At 40.5% G+C, this 24,743-nt stretch overlaps 1 protein-coding gene across 3 annotated transcripts in view; it reads right to left on the bottom strand.

The window, feature by feature from the left end:
* Positions 1-2,026: 2,026 nt before the first annotated feature.
* Positions 2,027-24,743, bottom strand: part of LOC139447923 (cytosolic phospholipase A2-like) — a 36,951-nt gene continuing 14,234 nt past the window's right edge. The window contains exons 1-15 of one of the 3 annotated variants that reach the window (XM_071229412.1): positions 21,117-21,182; positions 14,564-14,683; positions 13,864-13,888; positions 12,297-12,375; positions 9,848-9,994; positions 8,609-8,762; positions 7,969-8,101; positions 7,686-7,822; positions 6,839-7,061; positions 6,369-6,483; positions 6,014-6,244; positions 4,790-5,081; positions 4,134-4,443; positions 3,545-3,731; positions 2,027-3,155 (exon numbers count right to left, since the gene is read on the bottom strand). In XM_071229412.1, coding sequence (XP_071085513.1) covers positions 2,497-3,155; positions 3,545-3,731; positions 4,134-4,443; positions 4,790-5,081; positions 6,014-6,244; positions 6,369-6,483; positions 6,839-7,061; positions 7,686-7,822; positions 7,969-8,101; positions 8,609-8,762; positions 9,848-9,994; positions 12,297-12,375; positions 13,864-13,888; positions 14,564-14,571 — 2,700 coding nt within the window. In that variant the 5' untranslated portion in view covers positions 14,572-14,683; positions 21,117-21,182 and the 3' untranslated portion in view covers positions 2,027-2,496. Of the gene's footprint in view, positions 3,156-3,544; positions 3,732-4,133; positions 4,444-4,789; positions 5,082-6,013; positions 6,245-6,368; positions 6,484-6,838; positions 7,062-7,685; positions 7,823-7,968; positions 8,102-8,608; positions 8,763-9,847; positions 9,995-12,296; positions 12,376-13,863; positions 13,889-14,563; positions 15,224-21,116; positions 21,183-24,743 lie in introns of those variants that run through there. The other 2 variants (XM_071229411.1, XM_071229410.1) reach the window with 2 other exon arrangements.

Below are 24,743 nucleotides of genomic sequence, written 5' to 3' on the forward strand. Positions count from 1 at the left end.
TTAGAAGGCCCATCAGAAAATGTTCTACCATGGGCAATGTTTTGCTGACGCGTGGATGTACAATAAACTACGGTTAAAACGAACTCAAAGGGACTACTCATTTCAGTTCGTTATAACCGCATTTCGTCATAAGCATATATACAGCATAACTACAGCATATAGTCGGGACTAAAAAGTTAGTTCGTTATATCCATTAGTTCGTTATAAGCGTGTTCGTTATAACCGTAGTTTACTGTAATAGTAATATCAACATATATTGCTCACAGTCTGTGTAGTGCTATCCACGGTCCTAAATATCCTATCTGCTGTCCTAACACGTGCGATCCTTGTATGCACATGGGCATAAGAACAGCCTATATATTACCTTTTCAGGGAACCTGGAAAAGTTATCTTTTCAAAGTCAGCATTCAAACAAGAAATGAAGACAAGTAGGCTTTGTGCTGACAAGCAGAACTTCTTCACGTTTCTTAGCTAATTAATTCGTTCAGGTAAACTGGAAGTGTCAATAAAATCTAACAGAATTATCATATCCTCAGCATATGTTCTGTGCTTCCGTTTGTGATGGGAAATGTGTTCCCAAGATTGGACATACACGTTATTGACTGTCAAACATATCTCTTTTCTGAATAGTTTATTTTTAAACTTATGTTTTAGGAATTTAAGTCAACCAGTACCCAAATCGTGCATATAGAATCCTGAACGAGCTCCCGTGTAATACCAATTTTATGAAACGAGTGAATAGTTGTGGTATCTGACGAGCGAAACACGGGAGAGAGTTTAGTATTTTATTTAATACTTGCCATTTATAACGTTTTTAGAATTATACTGTTGAGTGTGAATGGGCTGACACCTACACAATCCACGGCATAATCAAATTGAGAATAATACTTCAAACAAGTCAAAAGGTGAAACGTATGAATTTTGTACCATGCAACGGTCCACCTTTAGAATTCAGGCGTCCGTTCCACAAAACTATCGTAGCGCTAAGGTTATCGCAACTCACATACTTTAAATAACGACTGGCGTTGCGCTACAAAACGATCGTCTTGTGGAACGGGGCCTTGCACCTCAAAGTTTACAACACGTCACAATACCCGATGACGTAATTTGTGAAATTTTGTTGCAAGATCATCGGCGAAACAATGCCATGTGACGTCAGCCTAGCAACAAGGTTGCTGGGGACATCGAGTGTGCATAAGCTCCTCTCAGTGATCTATCATCTGCACACACAATGTCGTTGAATAAGCCAAGGGATGTTGAGAGCTTTCAATATTTGTTCATGAAACGTGTTTCGAGAGTACATAAGCACGCGTTTTGGTATTACACAATGTGTAATACAGCTGTATGTTTTTTAAACGGGTGATCTCTTCACAGCGGGCAAGTAATAAAATACCGTAGCATCAGACAAAGAGGTAATTAGGTCATATTTTACTTAAATCGAAAGTCTACAGGGGCAATTCCTCATCTAACCATCTATTTGGTATTTTCCCAATACGTCAGAAATAGCACGAAAAGTAACGCTAACGGCACAGTAAGTAAAATGAGGTGAGGTGAAATTGGGTTTAACGTCGCGTCTAAGATTATTGTACTTATATAGTGACGTGCATGCACGTGTGTGTGTGGCTGTTTGTACTAGTCCGGACTGATGCCGATTTATAGTGCTAGCTCACTGAGATACCATGCCTCATTTTAACATGAATACCCCACTCAGACACAGTATACTGACTCCGAGCCGACCAGTCCTTGTTTAGCCCCTTAATGCCGAGCGCCAGACAGGGTAACAACAAGTACCATCTTTTAACGTCTTTTGGTATAGAATCCCGGACCTTCTGCTCTCCGGGCGGGCGCTCTACCTCTACACCACGGAGGCGGTGTAAGTAAAATGAACTTCCATAAGTAACAGTAACAGTGTGATCTCGTTTTAGGTTGATATTCTCGCGTAAACAGTCAGCCTGCGCATTAAGTGAGAGAAGGATGCGAGTAAAGAAATGAGGCTGAATATTTTTAGCTTCAATTTATTTCACTTGGGATATTTTATTACAAATAAAACGAAAAATAAAGCTGTACAAATATTAGTAAAAAATGCCGATATGGTTACTCCAAATCAGACTATTGCACATCACAGAATGGGCGCATTAAAGTCAAGTAGTGGTCCCACAAATATCCTGTTTCACAGTCTGGCTTTTCCAAGCCTTGTAATAAATAAGTTGAGCACAGTACCTTCATAACACACAAATATCACCATACTAATTAAGTTAAGCAAATTATCAAGCAAAGTCACCAATTATTCTGAGATGCTATCCTTTACCATGAGATATCAGAGGTTGGCCGGGCCGATGCCACACTATTTGTCACTGGTAAGGCACCTGCAACATCTGATATTCCAAACACCTGTTTATGCCACGCCTGAACTGGCATCTACCCACTATGGGAAGTGAGAGAATTCGGTTAGCACCAAACTCAAGAACTCAAGACCTTTGTTGACTGAATAACCGGTCACGTTGCACAAGATGTGACAGTGTTCATTTTGGGATCGAAATGGTATGTCTGGGCATCATACCAAATGTCCTCGTATTCATCCGAGTCAGTGTCAAGTTCTTCATCATTAAGTCCATTTTGAAACACATCAAACTGTCCACCAGAACACGCTTTTGGTGACTCCAGGGAAATAGACTCGGTGATACTGTTTAAGGATCCAACGGTGTCTTGTCTCGTGAGCTTCACCCTTCTCCTCTTTGCCCCATCGTTGTGCATTGGGTCGGGTCTCTCTGGAAGGTCTTCCAAACCCTCGGGCGCTGTGAAGAAAGGGGTTGAGGGTTCGATAGTTGGGGATTTGGACTGGTGGATGCTCTCTACCCTTGACAGGTACTTCTTCAATCTTCTCCTTTCCTGAATACTTTTGATTCTCAACAGCTTCATGTCCTTAGACTGGAAAGGAAGCCTTGGAGGACGTGTCCTCTTGGCCTCAATCTTATCTGCTATCACATTCTTTATGTCCTCGACATGGAGCAGAGTATTGAACTCCGTCAATTTCGACAAGCGTTCGAACTGTTGGTGAGTATAGCAGAAGTTGAAGGTGGAGTAGGGAGTGGCTGGGTCGTCAAACAGGTCGAAATCAGCGAACTCCAGGTCCTCTTTGGTGGTTCTTTCTACTCCTGCAGAATAAAAGACAACACTTACTAACCAGTTCAAGTGATGAAATATCATGACAGTTTCAAAGGTATTCATAATTTAATTTCGCTGCAGCATAATTGCACATTCGTGAAGATATCATTTCATATCATATCATCATTTTAAAGAAGATGTTTTCTAGCTAAGATAAATATAAAACCTCAACGCCAGCGATTAACCAGTCTCGATTATCTGCCGAAAGAGACTATAATGGGCGACACGGAAAGATAGCGTCGAAAACTATATGAATGAAAACAATATGAAAATCAGTGATGAAGGTTAAGGGCACGAATGCCCTACCTGTAGCACCTACCAGTCACACAATTTACATAAGCGTATTTTCTGCATGTTTCCTCTTAAATAGTCCACATACCTGGTTTGGAGAACTTCCTGAAGTTGATATTAACGAGGCAGAAGTGCATGACCACCGGACAATGAGGATCTGTGGGATGCTTGAATATGTACAGCTCCTTCAGCCCCTCTCTGTCAAACACTGTCGGGTCAATGGGAGGAAATGGTAGACGGTTCAATTTGGCCCACGTCTCCGCCAGTAGAAGTTCCTAGGTAGAAAATATTCAGGTAAATATAGGGTCAGTCAGCCTATGTGGCGTTATTAATACATATACATTTTAAAGCATTAATTAGTGTGACAATGCATTAATTAGTGTGAGAAATATCCAGTTGCATTTTTCCGTTGTGTAACTGTTACATCAATATATGACAACTCATGCAAAAGTTCCGTTACTTCTAAACTGTTTTAAGGGGCGATCGGGTAGCCTAGTGGTTAAAGCGTTTGCTCGTAACGCCGAAGACTCGGGTTCGATTCCCGACTTGGAACTCCATTTCTGGTGTACCCCGCCGTGATGTTGCTGGAATATTGCTAAAAGCGGCGTAAACCATACTCACTCACTCACTCACTCTGGGGATTAGTGGGCACTTGTGTAACATATATAAACATATACCTTAAAAGGGGGAGTGCTATCACTTGGCCTGGCACTGAAGTCAAATGAGAGTATGATGTCGATGTTCCTCTGAGGTCTGAGCACCAGCGGATAGGGGGAGTTAAATGTGAGGCCAGCATCCACCATGTAGATATGCTTCACAGTTGTTGGGTGCATGTCGAAGATGCCATCAAACTCATCTCCTTCCTTGACACGTTCGCTGACAGGTGTAAAGGGAGACAAATGCTGTTCCTGCAGAGACAAGCCTCGCATGAAGTTGTGGATGACAGCTGCGCGTCCGGTTCGTGTGCTCAGCAGCTCGAAGTTTTTGCTGGAAAGGAAATTGAATTTAGGTCATTGCGATTTAGTCCTAGTATATAACAGTTACTGATATATTATTCGGTAATTTTTGCTCATTGTGCATTGAGAATATGCTCAGCAGCTCGAAGTTTTTGCTGGAAAGGAAATTGAATTTAGGTCATTGCGATTTAGTCCTAGTATATAACAGTTACTGATATATTATTCGGTAATTTTTGCTCATTGTGCATTGAGAATATAAGTTGGAAATATATATCTTTCAACAAGATTTTATTGCTAATGTACCTACCCTGTGTGGACAAATCGGTTTCTACCAGCAACATTTTTACACAGGAAACCTTTTTAAAATAACAACTCACTTTTCAACCATTCCTTTAAGCATGTTATGCCAGTAACTCCACTGTCGGGTTTTATGCTGTGACTCTGCTCGCTTCAGTTCTGGCCTTTTTGTTTTGGGTTCAGGGATTTCCTCGACATCAGGCGCAAATGTGACCTTGACCTGCTTTTTAGGAGTGGGAGTAGCAGTGGTGTCGTTGGAGTCGTCACTACTCTCGCCTGAGTTGGGAATTTCGTCGTCTACTTCATCTTCTTCATCACTGCAGTCACTACTGTCCTCCTCAACAGCAAGTTGGTTCTTTTCGAGTTCTTTGCCTTAAATTAGATGGACAACCTTACTACAGTGTTTATATGGACTGTTGTTAACGAGTAAATTCCAGTACAAGAGGAGACACAATCTAATTCATAATATGGTAGTTATAAGTCATATATAATTATATTTTTGCACATGTAGTCTTATACAATGAAGATCACTTGACTGATTAGTTAAGATACAGGAAGGTGTTTAATGCTTCGAAATTTCCACACCTTTCTCATTAATCGTAGACCCGTGAAGATCCGGGGTATAATAGGTCTTCAGCAAACCCATGCTTTTCATAAAAGGCGACTATGCTTGCCGTAAAAGGTGACTGTGCTTGTCGTAAAAGGCGACTAACGGGATCGGGTGGCCAGGTTCGCTGACCTGGTTGATGCATGTCATCGATCCCAATTGCGTGGATCGTTGCTCATGATATCAATCACTGGATTGTCTGGTCCAGACTCGATTATTTACAGACCGCCGTCATATAGCTGGAATATTGCTGAGTGCGGCGTTAAACAACAAACAAACAAACAAACATTATAGATCGAATCCTCGTCAACATACTCGTATACGGAAAACATGAACCAAGTTGACCATTGTATTGGATGATGATAGTACCACAGCTGCATATTCCTGATACAATGGCCCAGTCGTCTAAGGCGCCGCGATTCGCTGTGCAGAGTTGCGTCCCTTTGGCACGCCAGAAACCTATGATTGTGGGTTCGAATCCCCGTTCGCCCCGATTATGTTTTTAGGTTTGTCAGCACCATACCCGTGCTCGTGGGTTTCGCCGTAAACATCTGAGACCTGCATCACTTCGGGCTTCCCTCCCACATTAAGCTGACACGCCGCGATATAACTGGAATACTGTTAAAAGCGGTGTTAAACCCAACTCACTCACTCACTCACTCACTCCTGATACAAGTTACAGGAATCACTTCCTTACCTAGTTCCTGTCTGATCATCTCAGCTGGGTCCACCCTTCTGTTGTCATCCAGCAATCTCTTGAACAAGATGCAGAAAGCACTGCCCCAGATGCCTTGGAGGAAATGCAGGGGAGGTTCTTCGTACTTCCTACACAATTTACCCATGAAGAACTTGCTGCCAAACAACTCCGAGTCCAGGAATGTTCCATACTTTGGCAGACCAATTTCATAAGGTGTAAATTCTACCCACTCTGAAAATAGGACAAAGAAAGAATAATGCTTTTGTTTCGTTGCATACATAGCATAAAAGAGCGATTGTGGCTTATGTTTGTAGTGGTAAATATTAACCATTACTGAATTGATGTATGTGCTTACCTTGGAATGATCTTGCTGGCACGTCTTTCTTAACATGCACGCAGGTATACATCGGCATTGGTACATCGCCATCGTTGATTTTCTCTCGTTGGTCAGTCAGTTTACCGTCTAACCTCTGTGAAATGATGTAAGATAGATATATAATAACATAGTGTATACATTCCAACTAGATGATATTATAATGGGTTCCAACTGAATCCTCATTTCTCAAAACTGACTCAATCAAAAGTCTTCCAAAAGTAGCATTCCAAAAGGTGTAGGTTGTTAAAAAGACAAAGGGCGGTCGGGTAGCCTAGTGGTTAAAGCGTTCGCTCGTCACACCGATGACTCGGGTTCGATTCCCGACATGGGTACAATGTGTGAAGCCCATTTCTGGTGTCCCCCGCCGTGATATTGCTGGAATATTGCTAAAAGCGGCGTAAAACCAAACTCACTCACTCTCTAAAAAGACAAAACTTTCTCTGGCTTACCCCTTTGAGGAGCGTCTCCCCAACCATATGCCCGAAGAAGTCCGTGAAGCTGACAGGCTGTCCCTCACGGCGTTTCTTGAGAATTGTCTGGAGGTACCTGTAGACACTCTTGGGCTGCAGGAGCCACATGATGCTCCGGTCAATGTTGTGCTTTAACTCCTCCTGCACCTCCCCCAGGTCCATGTCCGGCCAGCGAGGGTAGGAATATAGATTGGACAGATACCTTTAAAAAGAGAAGGTACATATATAAATCTCTGCTTTCTGCTAGGCTCCTTGATATACAACATCATGTGTTCTCGCTACGTCAGAAATGTGATACAGTAAACTACGGTTATAACGAACACGCTTATAACGAACTTACGGATATAACGAACTTACTTTTCTGGTCCCGACTATTTGCTGTAGTTATGCTGTATATATGCTTATGACGAACTACGGTTATAACGAACTAAAATTAGTAGTCCCTTTGAGTTCGTTATAACCGTACTTTACTGTACTTATGTATGGTTTAAACTAGACCCTCAACAAGCTCGGGAAAAGAGCTTCTGCAGTCAAGTGTCTTGTCTAAATAGATATACTAATACATTGAGACGGGTACTTTTTGTCTCAATGAAGTGTTTCATATTTGTACAGGTTGCGGGTTTCCCAAGCCGCGTAAGGAACCATCCCTCTGTACATATAGATAATTTCCATAATTAATAACCTATCAATTGAAAGATTACGGGAAGAGTTCATATAACAATTATCCTCCATGACATAATTTGTAGGAGAGGAAGCAAAACCGGACCAATTATTCCATCACGACAGCAATTAACATTTTACAGCTAGTTTGCGAGGAGGGACATACCAGGATGAGCCAGAGAGTCCACAAGCATATGTCACAGTGTCTAGTACTCCGCTATCACTCAGTGCCTTGAACACACCACTGAAGGCAACCATGGCCCGAAATCCTCCACCGGATCCCAACACAGCTATGTTGGGGACCTATAAATAAAAGAGGATGATATAATATGAATTTGTTAAAAAGAAAGTGTCAAGTAATATTAACCGCTTGCATTCGTGTTTTACAGTATAAAAGTACCGTTACTGTGAGTTTTAGCGCACGATCGACTGTTATATCCTATACCAACCTCACTGAATTTTTCAGGTGACCTTTCCCCAAGAAGGTTCCTCATGCCTTCAAATGCCTTTTCTCTCCTCCTCTCCAGGAACTGTTTCTCCTGGTCACACAGACATAGGCTGTACCGCAAGGTTGGATTCTTGCTGAAATCCATAGAAAATAGTTAATTAAAAGAGGTCTAGTCTTTGAAGAGTTCAACCGTCGCAGGGGTTCGATGTGGGTACAATGTGTCAGGACCATTGCTGATATCCATCCTCTATGAATCGATATATCATGATGCTTTAATAGAAGATAGATCCCACTGACATATTGAGACTGATTTACTTTATCATCCAAAACTGGATCAAGCGATATCTACACTGTAGATATCGCTGCAATGAAATTACATCACAATGCTTTGCAGACCATTGTGACGTCACTGGTTACCATGACGTCACAATCAAATGTCATCACTGATGGCTCTGCTACTGAAGCTGTTTGCAGTACTTTTTACACTGAAGACACTGCTAATTACTGTCTACAAATTGAAAAAGTTGAAAGAAGCCTCGGAATTTTTCCACTTTTATCAACTCGTGTTGATATATTTGATATCAAAAGACACTCGGGTAAGATTCTCTATATGGATGAGGAGGTTTTATAGTTCTACTTACTCCCAGCACAGAAGCAAGTCGACGTACACTTCTGATACTTCGTTGAAAATAAACTTTTCTCTCGTCCATTGTCCTTCTGTCATTTTGTACAAGTCGTAGTAGATAGTTCCAAGTTCCTGGTCATACATTAGGTTGGCCTCCATTAAGCTGATCTCTGCAAAACCAAAACAGAACTTGAGATATGTGATCATGATGCTTATGAATATAAAGTATGTAAGTTTCTAAAATGTCATAGTTACGCCACAGCCACACACATCATTGTGACCCCATGATAAGAGTTCAACCATAGCCGTTTCCACATAAAGACATCACACTTTGCGAGGTAACTAACCCATTGATGTTTCCATTTATAACAGCGAGTATTGTGTTACGTCGTCTTCGAGTAGGCCAACCATATCACGATGGAGGACATATAGAGAATCTCACCCAAGTGTCTTTTGATATCAAATATATCAACACGAGTTGATAAAAGTGGAAAAATTCCGAGGCTTGCCGAGGATTTTTGCCACTTTTATCAACGAGTGTTGATATATTTGATATCAACAGACACGAGGGTGAGATTTCATTTATCATCCAACATCATTCTTCCAACTTTTTCAATTTGTAGACAGTAATTAGCAGTGTCTTTAGTGAAAAAAGTACTGCTAACAGCTTCAGTAGCAGAGCCATTAGTGATGTCATTTGATTGTGACGTCATGGTAACCAGTGACGTCACAATGGTCTGCAAAGCATTGTGATGTAATTTCATTGCAACGATATCTACAGTGTAGATATCGCTTGATCTCATCCAAGCGATATCTCCTGTGCGAGCCAGTTTTGGATGATAAATACAAATAAGTTCACACATTTCCCACCCCGTGGATGATCTGGAGCGTGGTTGAGAACGTTTGAACCACAAAGCAGCTCATGAGTTTCGACACTTGTTAAGTACGATAAAAGTACTCTACTAATCATGTTACAACATCTCTGCTAAGCATGTTACAACGTCTCTACTAATCATGTTACAACGTCTCTACTAATCATGTTACAACGTCTCTACTAATCATGTTACAACATCTCTGCTAAGCATGTTACAACGTCTCTGCTAGTCATGTTACAACGTCTCTACTAATCATGTTACAACGTCTCTGCTAGTCATGTTACAACGTCTCTACTAATCATGTTACAACGTCTCTGCTAATCATGTTACAACGTCTCTACTGGTCATGTTACAGCGTTGACAAGTAATACAATACATACGTAATCTGTTCTTTTCCCTGATATCCAAAAGGAATGTGAAAGTCTCGTTCCAAACGGGATTTGGGTTGTTGTCCACTGTAAGAGTTCTCTTGCGGCCCTCGGGGGCATTCCGCATCCTTAAGGAGATGTACGGGTCGGGCGTGTCGACTGCAAGAAAACAAAACATCATATGAATACTACTATAGATCCTCACTTGCCTCCAGAATACGCATACGCATCAGATAACATTTGTGAGTGAGTGAGTTGGGTTTAACGCCGCTTTTAACATTATTCCAGTTATATCACGGCGTGTCAGCTTAATGTGGGAGGAAAGCCCGAAGTGATGCAGGTCTAAGACGTTTACCACTTCGGTGAAACCCACGAGCACGGGTATGGTGCTGACAAACCTAGAAACATAATTGGGGCGAACCGGGATTCGAACCCACAATCATAGGTTTCTGGCGTGCCAAAGGGACGCAACTCTGCACAGCGAATCGCGGCGCCTTAGACGACTGGGCCACCCGTGCCCCCCTAACATTTGTGATTGTGGTATTGATGTATGTTTATTCATAACAAAAAACGACATCAAATAACCGTAAGTACAGACATGTGTAATTTATTCCCTCTTATTGGTATTATGTTGCCAAATACATAACACTCACACATAAGATCACGAGGATGTTCATTCTAAATTATGTAAACAGTATCTACACATCTCATCTCCGGTAGCAGGCATTGTTTCCGGCCGTTGACTAACGGTTCCTCTCACGTGCCGTTCTGTATCATCCATCTATTGGCTTGACGCTAAATGTCATTTACATAATTATGTCATGCTTTTCCAAGATTTCCGGAAATAAAGTTTAAATGTCGCAATAGGGGAGGTCATAAACGTTATGACAAGATACGTTATGAAAAATCAAAGTCAAATGTTTCGCATCAAATATATTTATTTCACAATGTCAAATTACTATGTGCGCAATAACATTATATATATATATATATTCTTTGTTATAAAAAACAATATGTATAACAACCAAAATATAAAGACCAAATTCGGACAAAACAGTCTGACTGTCGCATCGCCTTCTCCCCAAAGGAAAACGAGACATTTCGTGAAAAGGGTCCACACAGACGCCGATTTGCGATCTAGACTTCCAGTGAGAAATGTACAGTATTCAGTGGCGGGCTGCTACTTGTTTGGTTTGTAAATGTACATCAGCTGTACGCGGCGTTTAACAGAAAGGCCAGAGTTACAAGTGTGTTGGCTTAGGAAACGTAGTCTTACCACCCAAAAACTCATAAATGCATCCCCGTTTAGGTCGTTCTGACGCAAACACAACATAAATACAGCCCGAAATATATCACAAGACACATATGACAAACAATAGTACCTATTTGTTCATCACTGCTTAAAGTGGGTATGGAATGTTCTGCATTTAGTCCATCGTTCGAGAGATTTCCTTTGGATAGATAGGGCACGTGTTTTCTGAGTATGTCATAAATACCTCTGGCATTAACCAACCACTATACCTTAAAACCCTCAAAGATCACATGGACTGTTCTCAGACAAGTATTCGTCGACGCGAAGATATATTCATAGGGAGTGGGTAGCTGTTAAGTTCGGATAGCTGAATACTTAGTAATGTTGTTATTGGGTTACACGCGCTATCTTTAATACACCCTTGAGATAAGATGCCAGTTCTATATGGGAATACTTCTTTCTCTGCGTCAGCAGCTACACTGTGGAGCCCTAATGCTTCTAGACCGCCTCCGTGGTCTTGTTGTAGAGCGTCCGCCTCGAGAGCGGAAGGTCCGGGGTTCTATCCCCAACCGCGTCATACCAAAAGATGTTTAAAGATGGTACTTGTTGTTACCCTGTCTGGCACTCGGCACTAAGGGGCTAAAACAAGGACTGGTCGGCTCGGAGTCAGTATACTGTGTTTGAGTGGGGTATTCATGTTAAACTGCGGCATGGTATCTCAGTGAGCTAGCACTATAAATCGGCATCAGTCCGGACTAGTACAAGCAGCCACACATACACACGTACATGCACGTCGCTATATAAGTGCAATTATCTTGGACGCGACGTTAAACCCCATTTCACCTCACCTCACCTAAAGCTTCTTGTGGTGAGATTTATTACAAATGACCCATGGGTTAAAGTCTTGCAGTGTTTCAGCTACACTACCAGCCTATACACAGACCATAAACTCGAAAAGGATAACAATGGGCGTCCCAGTTTCACACAAAAACACACTACGATTGCAACATCGCCCTTAACTTAGCTCAGATTAGAGGTATCTTAATTAATTAGGCTTGAATTAAACATTAGCGAACTTCAAACAAAGAGCTGAAATACAGTGTAAACAGGCAGTTATTTTCGGGAACGTTTTGGGAGGAACGCGAAGAAAGGAATTAGGATATTTATTTTGTGAGAGGAACACATTTCGTAGGAAAGACATATACTCACGATAGTCCTCCCATCCCTTTGTGATGTTCTTGCCCCGGATCACCTTGACAGTGAGAATCATGCATGGTAAATGGTTCACCTGCAACAGTAAGAGGAATACACGTTGTGAATTTGATGTGAATACTTAAGAGTATTACTGGAGGGTAGAAGAGGAGTTCCATCGGAGGTTAAGAAACGTAAGACTTCATGGATAACAACTATTGTATTGGCGAGGTTTCAATGCAGAGTCTTACATCGTTCTCAAGCTGGAACCACGACGTTATTCGTTTTCTTATTTACTCGTCAACTTTTAGTAATACCCATCAAACTGTTAGTAAATGGAGGTTACACATGACAGATCTGTGTATATTCCACATACTATTTTTGTCATTCTTACTATAAGCAATTACTGATATTATCACGAGAGTTAATGTAATTAACTGGCAATTAAAATCAATTCAGTATTCGATTAATATGACTTGTGTGGAGAGTGTTTTCTCTGACTCATTTGTCAAATGTATTGTGTGAATAGACCGCGCTTGACGTAATAAATCCCTTTTCTCAATAGCACAGATCAAAGACTCGGAATTCAATCACAGAATCTGTGAGCTTTTGGAAGTGCTAATATTGACATTACCATCATCTACAGAAGTTGTATTCCAATCCCATTAGTGGCGGCGTAGCAGTGGACACGGTGAGATTATGTAAACATAGTAATCTCATTATACAGCTTCCGATATTCATAGATTGAAATCTAGAAAGGAAGTGCACATTCCTATACACGCGTCACCGTGGACGACGGTCTACGCCGAGGACGTTCACGGGATTGGTCTTTTATTGATTCTTAATCATTGTTCAGTCACCCGTGGGAATATCATGTGTACAATACCTACAGCCCAATCTACCACAATTGCACAAACAGAAATAGCCACAGAAACCGCAAGAGTGACGGCACACACATCTCTATAAAAAACAACTTGTGCCTGGAAACCTGATATTATACAAAGGGGACATCATTCGCTTATCATGGGCGTTTAGAGGTTTCAGTTTGATATGTGCCAAACCCGTACGTGTCACAAGTCAGATTATCACACAATAAACCCATTAGGCCACATTCCCCTGCTCTGTAAGGTCAAAATACAATCACCGGAAACCTAGCACTGTCACCAAGCATAAACAGGGGAGGCACAGGCTGTCGGGAATGCTCCTTGGGAATCACAGATTATTTAACCCCTTAAACAAATAACTGTCATAATGCCTTTTAAAGCGAGAGGCACGCCTGTGTCAATATTATTAAATCAATATGGGTCAGCGTTGCCATATTAGGACAGTCGGTGGGCGGGCAAACGCTACGCTTGTTACACCCATTACGATCGTAGTGAGATGAAAGGGCGAAAAAAGCATGAAGGGAATGTATGAATGATTGAATGAAGATAACTGAAATAGTCTCTACTGGTGTGTTCTTTGCTCGAGTGAGTGTTTGTACGGTGTGTGATAAGGGGTTGTGCACTCTGTCCATATGTATTCATATAATGTGTGAAAAGAAATCTATTTCAGGGTGTGCTATTTTGAGAGCAGCTGTACTCACCTGAAAGACTTGGTAGGGGTCAAAACTGAAAGAGAGGGGCAAAATATTATTCACAGCAACTGTCATCTAACGTTTATGACAGGCCTTAGTGACCCGAATACAAAATATCAGTTTAAGTGTAAGTCAATCAAACAAATGTCAACAATTTGATTTATTGTTGGAAAATATCACGTACATATAGTATACGCAAATCTTTTAAAGCATCACTGAATACTATAAACAGTACATATAATTACTTTACAGCATCACTGAATACTATAAACAGTACATATAATTACTTTAAAGCATCACTGAATACTATAAACAGTACATATAATTACTTTACAGCATCACTGAATACTATAAACAGTACATATAATTACTTTAAAGCATCACTGAATACTATAAACAGTACATATAATTACTTTAAAGCATCACTGAATACTATAAACAGTACATATAATTACTTTAAAGCATCACTGAATACTATAAACAGTACATATAATTACTTTAAAGCATCACTGAATACTATAAACAGTACATATTAATACTGGGCAAGTATTGTTTCATTATTGACACTTACGGTTACAGCACAATTACACATAAATAGTACGCACATTAGACTGAATATATGCACAAAAAGGCATGTTAGATGGAATGTGGAATGTGTTAAGTTAGTTCATTACAACTTACAACTGAAATCACGAAAAAAATAACATACCTGTCCATTTTTTTTGTCTTTGAAGGGAATGGTGATTCTGGTGGAATGAAAGGCACGTAGTCGTCAGGTGTCGTCGGCGATGTTGCAGTGTCTCTAATACTTCGACGACGACTCCGCTGTCTGAAAAAGGGGACATTGCCTGGTTTAGAAGGTGTGGAGTTGCTTCTCTCGTACACTACACCCATGTCTTCAGTGTCAAACCCAAGGCTGTCGTCAAACTGAACCCGTTTTGTGGTCGGGCTGGCTAATACTGTATCTGTCCTCGGTAGAGGATATTTGAATATGTCTTTAGGCTTCTTGAGACTCATCACTATATACGTGGGTGGAAAAAGTGTCAATGAAAGAGAGATACGCTGACTGTGACGTCACAAACGGAACACACGGTGACCTTTCAGCCAATGAAAAGACTTGATTTCCACGAGCACTAACAGACCCTGTCGCTGTCTATCGCCTCGCTGATCACGTTATTTGATAAAGATACGTTGATCTTTTGATACAGATCGGTCGGTGATACACAGATTGACGGACTGCTCCAGTGTTATGATAGACAATAGTTTGCACTTCGCTGTGTAGCTCCACGAATGACAAGAGCACCCAATCCCGACTACTTGTATAATGCTGCGCCACTCTGTAAACACCGAAATCCTCGAATACACCGAACTTGTTAGGTCAAACCACAGAGAGAGGCTGGTCTTATCAGAGCAGCCGCACATGGATTTGCCTGTTTCCGTGCTCTTGGCTACAGTTGAGCTCACACAAAACGACCCAACGTTTTTATATATAATATATACACATGCGTGCCGTCCACCGTCGGCCGTACATTACCAGCAAACCTTTAAGCACTGCCGCAGATGCTGTATCCTACACTCGTAAGCTTTGGGAACAGTCCCAGCTACCCACCAGAGGATTCAGGCCTCGTGCGTGTGTGTTTGTGTGTACGAGGAACAAGTGTTTAATTAATTATCTGATAAATATATGAATACTGGACGACATTGATTATGCACTTATGTACTGTGTACAGTGTCTACCGTTGAATGCAAGTCATCAGAAGGTATCAACGATTATCGGTGAGGGGTAGCTTTGACGTACAACGCGTTAATACCCTGTGTCAACAACCTCGATCTGATCATATTGTTTAGTTTCATCTCCATGCAGATCGGTATACGAATCACTGTGTTCAATGTACACAAGAACAACAGAGATTCTATATTGTGCGGGTCCAACAATCCATCATCTCATATAACTATGGATCTAACAATGATGACATACCGTGAACACATCTACATTGTCCGCGGATAATATACTTTAAGGGTAGAGTGACCCCATGTCATACATATATGCATGACTTGTGCATATTGTGTAATACCACCACCCCGTCCCATCCAGACAACGCTGTCCTGTGTGTCGTCTCATTCGCTGCTGTCTGCATTCACACCAGTGCAGGCCTCAAACACCCTGACAAATCCTTCCCGTCATCTGATGCACACAAATACCCGTAAATTTCCACTTGGCTCACGCCCCTGGCACATTGCACTGTGTACAGAGACAGCTAGTTTGACATTTTGCTCGTATTTCTGAGACTGGCCCTGTAAAATACACTCGCAGAAATTGCTCCAGTTTTGTTTGTGCTATGTTAGAACAGTGAGGGGCATAGTGACACTTGAATCTATTTCATAATAATAATAATAATAATAATAATAATAATAATAATGATGATGATGATGATAATGATAATAATAATAATAATAATAATAATAATAATAATAATAATAATAATAATTCATTTCATTCTAATCTCCCTGGGGAGTATACAATATCCCTCACAGAACATATTTATACACTATTACCAGCATAAACCTTATCAACTGTTACATGCTCTACATGAGTATTAGAATCCACGTTCATGTATCATATGTTGTACCACCATGCTTCTATATCATAATTGGGGCGGTCGGGTAGCCCAGTGGTTAAAGCGTTCGCTCGTCACGCCGAAGACCCGGGTTCGATTCCCGACATGGGTGCAACGTGTGAAGCCCATTTCTGCTGTCCCCCGCCGTGATATTACTGGAACATTGCTAAAAGCGGCGTAAAATCAAACTAACTCACTATGTTATAATTATGTTAACCTTCTAAAATTTAATGTTCATATAACCAAGCTATCAAGAACATGAAAAAAAACCACAGTGAAATATCAAATTATGTACGGATATCTCAATACACGTGGGTGTTTTGTCTTTGTGTTTTATCCGCTCGGATATCTTTACGCCTCTATTCAAAGACACACATATAACAGAACCATATGTGAAATGTGCGAATTGTCATATGAAACCGAAAGGAACTGAGTAACGGTGTCACGACTGTCCCCAACCTACAAGGAAGGACAACTTGGAGGCACATGCTAGTGTCAGACAGTGTCAACATGAAGTTGACAAAGCTGCTAGCATCCACGTAAGCTGTAATGACAGCATGTATGCATGTCTGGACATACAGAACCTTGGGAAAGATTCTTTGAGGTGTGGCTCAGCTTGGACATGAGAACATATCAACACTTCCAGAATCAGCCTCATTCACAGCGCCCGTACTCCAACCATGCAACTAAATGATGGGAACATCTGGAGGATGCAAAGACGAGGAAGTGATGTAGTGGAGGAGACTGGCCGAAGACAAGCCCTTGCAGGGTGACTAATAACTGACAGCGCGGACATTGAGTTGAAGAAACATGTCTTAAAGCATGTTACGTGTTGATCGTGATTAACGATTGTTTAAATCATAGACGGGATGTTTGAATATCCGGATCATAACATGACTTTATGAAGTGACACATAGGTTAGTGAGTGAGTGAGTGAGTGAGTGTGGTTTAACGCCGCTTTTAACAGTATTCTAGTTATATCACGGCGTGGTAGCTTAATGTGGGAGATTCAGAGTGAGTGTAAGTGAGTGTGGTTTAACGCCGCTTTTAGCAATATTCCAGCAATATCACGACGGGGGACACCAGAAATGGGCTTCACACATTGTACCCATGTCGGAAATCGAACCCGGGTCTTCGGCGTGACGAGCGAACCCTTTAACCACTAGACTACCCGACCGCCCCAAGGGAGATTGAGATGTCAGACGTGTACCAGTTTGATGAAACCCTCAAGCACGGGTTTGGTGCCGATAAACCTGTTTACTTAATCGGGGCGAACTGTGAGAAACAAATATGTAACTGAGTGGTGAGTAAAGTATTATTTCCCTACAGCAGAACCTGATAACTATCATTCTTAGAATTATAGAGATACCTAATATAACATTACAATGTATCCTTCCAAAGGGAGAGTGTAGTTTAAATTCACATGATGAATACATGAGTAATTTGTATTTCCCATGATTTCTAAACAAATGAAATCAGTGTCATTGAAGAATGTTCATTGCTTATGTAACACATCAACTTAGTAAAGCTATTTTTTGAAAAACATAAACTGTCCTCAGCCCTCTAATGGTGTTTGTATAAAAAACATAGACAATATACATACAGATACATACAGATACATACAGACAATATACATACAGATACATACAGAGAATATACGTACAGATACATACAGACAATATTCATACAGATACATACAGACAATATACATACAGATACATACAGACAATATACATACAGATACATACAGACAATATACATACAGATACATACAGACAATATACATACAGATACATACAGATACATACAGACAATATACATACAGATACATACAGATACATACAGACAATATACATACAGATACATACAGACAATATACATACAGATACATACAGACAATATACATACAGATACATACAGATACATACAGACAATATACATACAGATACATACAGACAATATACAAACAGATACATACAGACAATATACATACAGATTCGGGCATCCCCTGGTTTTGCCACGCCTGGTGTAAACCGAGTTGTTTGACGATACTGATTTGACGGGGTTTTTTTTATAGCGGACATATGTGTGAACTATTATTAGTACTACAATAATCCTCTCTTCGGGAAAGGAAGGGGAATAAAATATGACATTCAACTTCCTTATAACATCTGGGATGTGCCATTCGGTCACCAGATCGTGGGCCCATTCGTTAAACCTCACCACAACAATAAGTCTACAGGGATATGACTATTTTATCTATCTGTACTTTATTGGGTATTTGGCATTCTTTGAAATCAACAGCTATGTCACTAGTTTGGTCAGTAATATCTATAATCACTTTAGAAAGTACTCGAACACGGATATAAAATATGTTTTTTAATCTAAAAGCTATGCTGTTTGGAGTGTGTTTCAGTATCTTCAAATGCAATATGATGTTTAAGAAACGAATAAAATTCTTTGTTTCCATAATCCAAAATTCAATTACAAATATGATAAATCAAAGTGCTCTTTGAAATATTGGTGTGTGTTAAGTATTTTCGCAGCATATTAAAACGCCATCTAGTTGGATAATATATATAAAGTATCGTGTCAGCAGTGGCATAGTAGAAAAAAGTGAGACATTTTTTAAAGTATGATTTTCAAAGAAAGTTTTTTTTTGTGACCAAGCCATGGCCAATTTTTCAGAGAAAAGGATATAAAAACACATACACCATGGCAATACTGATCCTTATTCAGAGACGTTTTGTCTGAATGAAATAGTGTATGCTTACTACACTACAACCTGAATAGCAAACATAACTGCTATGTGACTGAACATTTTACACAGCAGGAGAAACCGTTATGCAATGATGATATCACAGTTAGGTGTGTTCACAATGCGGATTTAATGTTGCCGAGTTGTCGAATACACGTGTTGATTGTCGGTGCTTGTGAAATGATGGGCGTGTTCAAATCGAATCTTAAATCCCCGTTATGACAAACCTTGATGACTTGAAAAACTATTTATAAACAACTTTATCACGAGTAATAGATAGAGACCGATGTTTTATTACAGATTTATTACAGGATAGTCATCCTAATTTATTATTACTATTGGTATACATCATATGAACACAAACATATTGTCGCGTGGTTTATTTCAAGTTTATGGACTTCCGAGGTATCAGGGAAACACAGATAAAAGTGACGTTAATGCAACTCACTCATTTGTCAACAAACTAACACAAATCGTCATATTAGAGTTTGTTTGTTTGTTTGTGTGTTATTGTCAACAATATTCCAGCTTTTTGACGGCGGTCTGTAAATAATCGAGTCTGGACCAGACAATCCAGTGATTGACATCATGAACATCGATTTACGCAATTGGGATACGTTCACGTGCATCAACCAAGACAGCGAGCCTGACCACCCGATCCCGTTAGTCGCCATTTACGACAACCATGGTTGTCTGAAAACCTATTCTTACCCGGATCTTCACGGGTCGTCATATAAGAGATATGAACACAAGGCAATAATGATGCACGTCAATAATTGTTGTGTCAGTAGCTTTGTAGGATTCAATGGCTGAGACTGACCATCACCATGAAAACTGATGCAGTCAAACACCATTGTACAGGATTCGGTGGGATCAGAGAACGGTCGACTTATCCGCGTTTCCACACTATCGTGGAGATGTCGACTACCACGGGAGAACCAAGAATGTTGTAATGATCGCACATAAACGACACATTCTATTACAGTGACTGAATGAGTTTGATTTTAAGGACTCAGGAACTGATTTTGATTAGACTTTGCGAGTTCGGTCCCAAATTCAATTTAGCTCGGTTAAGTCTACATCAAACCATCTCATGTTCATCCCCCGTTTGTCTTATGTCCATTGCCTGTCTTATTCGAAACACCATAGTTAGTATCATGTTGTGAAATGGAGACAGGATCTGCTAATATACATCCTGAACTCTGAGCTTGTTGTCAAACTGTTGTTTGAACGACTTTACACAAACTTGCTGGAAGTGCCAATAATTATTAGTCCGCATGTAGTCCCCTTTTAAAAAGAGTACAAGTGTTAACTGACCAAAGGCTATATCCATGACATAAGTCCATCCCATAAAAACATGTATATCGTAACCCAATTACATAAGTATGCAAATTAGATCAAATAAGATTAGCAATATTCCAGCAATATCACGGCGGAGGACACCAGAAATGGGCTTCACACATTGTACCCATGTCGGGAATCGAACCCAGGTCTTCGGCGTGACGAGCGAACGCTTTAACCATCAGGCTACCGGACCGTCCTCCATTATAATACACACCGATTAATGAATTGTTACATATGTTTATAATTTGACATCTGGAGTGAGGCGACACTTCTTAAAATGAGCGTCATTCTGTTTTATCCGACTAACTTTACACCTAATCAGGGACATTTGAAACTTCCGAGTGGGATCAGTGCGCCCGAAAATACGACACTTTCTAACTAGGCTCGTCTGATAACGGATAATCATGGTTAACGTGGAACAAAGTTCGAGATAACAGTTACTCGACTTAGATATCACTCGAAATAAACACCGGAATGTGTTTCGTCAGAAAATTGATACAGGATATGATTTTTCGATTTTTGTGTGGAAATATATAGCTTACCTTTTATCCAGGTGTAAATGTATGATGTATCGAGATGATGTGTTACTTATTCCTCACACATCAGCTGGGTGCGTCATATTCGGTAAGGTCGTCCACGCTCTATATAGTAACCTCCACCTACATACTGTTACAGTCAATCCTTTAAATAAGCGTGCATGTCTATCCCGAGGTAATGAAATGTCATTAATAGACGTTCCCGTGATGAAACCTTATATCAAGCGACCCATTGAGCAGTGTGCCCACTGGCAACAGTAAACCTCTTAATTGTGAAGGTCTGTGAGCACACAGGACAAATGTAACGAACACCGGCTTTGACGAATTGCGCCTGTCTTACACTCATATCATTACCGACATGCCATGCTTCAACACATCGCGAGATTGTTCCAATGCATTTGTCACAGAGTGACTTAGCATCACTCTAGGCAACGCAATGTTAAAGAATTGTAGCTTCTGAACAACATCCCTCTTGTACAGTGTTGAGAACATATCGTTTAGGAAATCTGGACTATTTAACATGATGTAATCCATGCCTTACAGCGGTCAGTTGAACCATTATCTTAACACAGCATTTCACATTATGACATTTGTAGCCTTAATCACTTTTCCCCTGGGCCGTGTTCGTAATCACACCCATAAGCCCCATGTCCAGGGCAACGCCATTGTCTCTTTGTCTGTCTATTGTTGTCCAATAGTATATCTATATATATATGTTTACATCTTTACTGTTAGTCAGTCTGGTATTCCGACAGCACCTGTATGTACAGCCGCGAGTAGGTTAAGCCTGCTTGCTGGACTTCACTTGTAGTTGTTGAGTTGGAATATCCGCTCGACATATTTCTATTAGTAATTGTATTTGTTTGTTTTATTGCCGACTAAGAAGTTTGGACTCAACGTGTTCTTCGTCTTCAATCTGAGCTAATTTCCCCGTCGTTCCCCAGCCGCGTCATACCCAAAGACGTTAAAATATGGTACTTGTTGTTACCCTGTCTGGCGCTCGACATAAAGGGGCTAAAACAACTGGTTGGCTCTGAGTCAGTATACTGTGTCTGAGTGGGGTATTCATGTTAAACTGCGGCATGGTATCTAAGTGGAGCGAACGCTTTAACCACCAAGCCTCCCGACCGCCCCTAATGCCGTCTGATGTGACCGAGATGCGTCATATATTTCAAATTAAAGACGAGGTATTAATGGGTCCCTTTTGGTCCTCGTGACTTGGTTAATTCAAGAAATGAGCAAATGTTTTGAATTTATTCTAAAAGTCATCAGAAATGTTCAAACATGTATTCATTTAAACAACGGCAACAATCTTCTTGCAACACCGACTGTATACGAGAGAATCTTTCAGGAAGTATGTTTTGCATTTTCGAATATGACCAATGGACAAATATAAAATACAAACATATCGTGAAAGATAATATTTGTGACAGCCTTGTTCATAGATAGCACTATGTCCACTATTGTTACTTGAATATACGACCTGCTTATATATGTATACTATTGTTTGTTTCCAATTCCCTTAATCCCCATCCTATATTCCTCCTGGTAATCCACACTACAGTAAACTACGGTTATAACGAACACGCTTATAACGAACTAACGGATATAACGAACTAACTTTTTAGTCCCGACTATACGCTGTAGTTATACTGTGTATATGCATATAACGAATTACCGTTATAACGAACTAAAATAAGTTGTCACTTTGAGTTCGATATAACCGTAGTTTACTGTATTTCTATACCTTTGCGCGAACACCTGGTGTCGTCACTATTTGATAGCGATTCATAAACACATGTTCATGATATAGTCGGAATCGTGGAACTGGCTCTGATTTTAGAAGAGATTTCGTACGAATATGGAAGGGTTTTGTTGCTATAGTTTCTGTACAAAATCCGCTGTGCAGAGTTGCGTCCCTTGGGCATGCCAGAAACATATGATTGTGGGTTCGAATCCCGGTTCACCCCGATAATGTTTCTAGGTTTGTCAGCACCATACCCGTGCTCGTGGGTTTCACCGAAGTGGTAAACGTCTGAGACCTGCATTACTTCGGGCTCTCCTCCCACATTAAGCTGACACGCCGCGATATGACTGGAATACTGTTAAAAGCGGCGTTAAACCCAACTCACTCACTCACTCACTGTACAAAATCCACACGGATCTACAGTGGTTCTGTTTCATGTAACAGGCGAGGGTAGCAACAGATAGATGAAATCTTCTCTTGCAAATTATAACACCAGCTGTATTCCCTACACAAATATAGCACGGACCTGCATGCAATCATATTGTATTACCCAAGTGTCATGCATCTCACCTTTTGACCATGATTCAACATGAGTCAAGTGAACGTTTATAAGCATAATCAGGAATTACAGAAATAATAACTTTCAAATGTTTATGAATGGACTCGTGATTCATAGCATTTCACGACCATTGATGTTTCATTTCCATTAGAGAGAGGCTTTTCTTCCTCGAGAATAATTACTCTGTCAATCACTGCTCGCCTACATTCACTCTACATGGGAACTACTTCCTGTGTGTTGGAAATCAGTATGCAATCTGAACAGGAACTGATTGCAACAGGATATAAAACTCTTTGCGGTAGTGCCTTTAACGTTTGTCACAGCCAAATGTCAAAAAGGCTATGCATAATTCATGATGCCATGTCAATAGAGATTGTATTGATAAGATTCTAACTTTTAGTCACACTATGCGGGTAATAAAGAAGAGGAGATTGTTTGTTTGTTGTTAAATGCCGAACTGTCAGCAGTATGACAGCTATATGACGGCGGTCTGTAAATAATCGAGTCTGGACCAGACAATGCAGTGATTGACATCATGAGCATCGATCCACGCAAATGGGATACGATGACATGCCTCAACCAAGTCAGCGAGTCTGACCACACGATCCCGTTAGTCGGCTTTTACGACAAGCATAGTCGCCTTTTACGGCAAGCATGGGTTGCTGAAGACCTATTCTATCCCGGTGTTCACGAGTCAAAGAAGAGGAGAAAGCGAGGTACGCATGCCGCCCTATACTACCATACATTCTGTCACTACGTTTGCTAAAACAAGTTCAATACACACCCATGCTAAGATACCAATTTTCACATTTATGTACAGTGTACCTCGGTTGGATTTGTCACAGAAACATCACATGAACCGAGGATACACAGACAGAATAAAGTACATATGTGTGTGAACGTGGTGCACATGGTTCAATTAATATGAAAAAACCTCATAAACCATGGATGCCAAGCACACAGAATAATATGAAAATGTGTGTCGGACACACAGACACACAATAAAGTATATATGTCCATGATTGGATTTATATGAAGACTTTCACCAACCATGGCCACAGAGTATACAATACAATATACTAGTACATGTGTGAATGCGTCCATGAGCGTGGTGCATATGGATCAATTAATATGAAAAAACTCATAAACCATGGATGCCAAGCACACAGAATAATATGGAAATGTGTGTCGGACACACAGACACACAATAAAGTATATATGTCCATGATTGGATTTATATGAAGACTTTCACCAACCATGGCCACAGAGTATACAATACAATATACTAGTACATGTGTGAATGCGTCCATGAGCGTGGTGCATATGG

The sequence above is a fragment of the Haliotis cracherodii genome, unplaced genomic scaffold (assembly GCF_022045235.1).
Source record: "Haliotis cracherodii isolate W230 unplaced genomic scaffold, xgHalCrac1.p SCAF_7, whole genome shotgun sequence".
Taxonomy (NCBI): Eukaryota; Metazoa; Mollusca; class Gastropoda; order Lepetellida; family Haliotidae; genus Haliotis; species Haliotis cracherodii.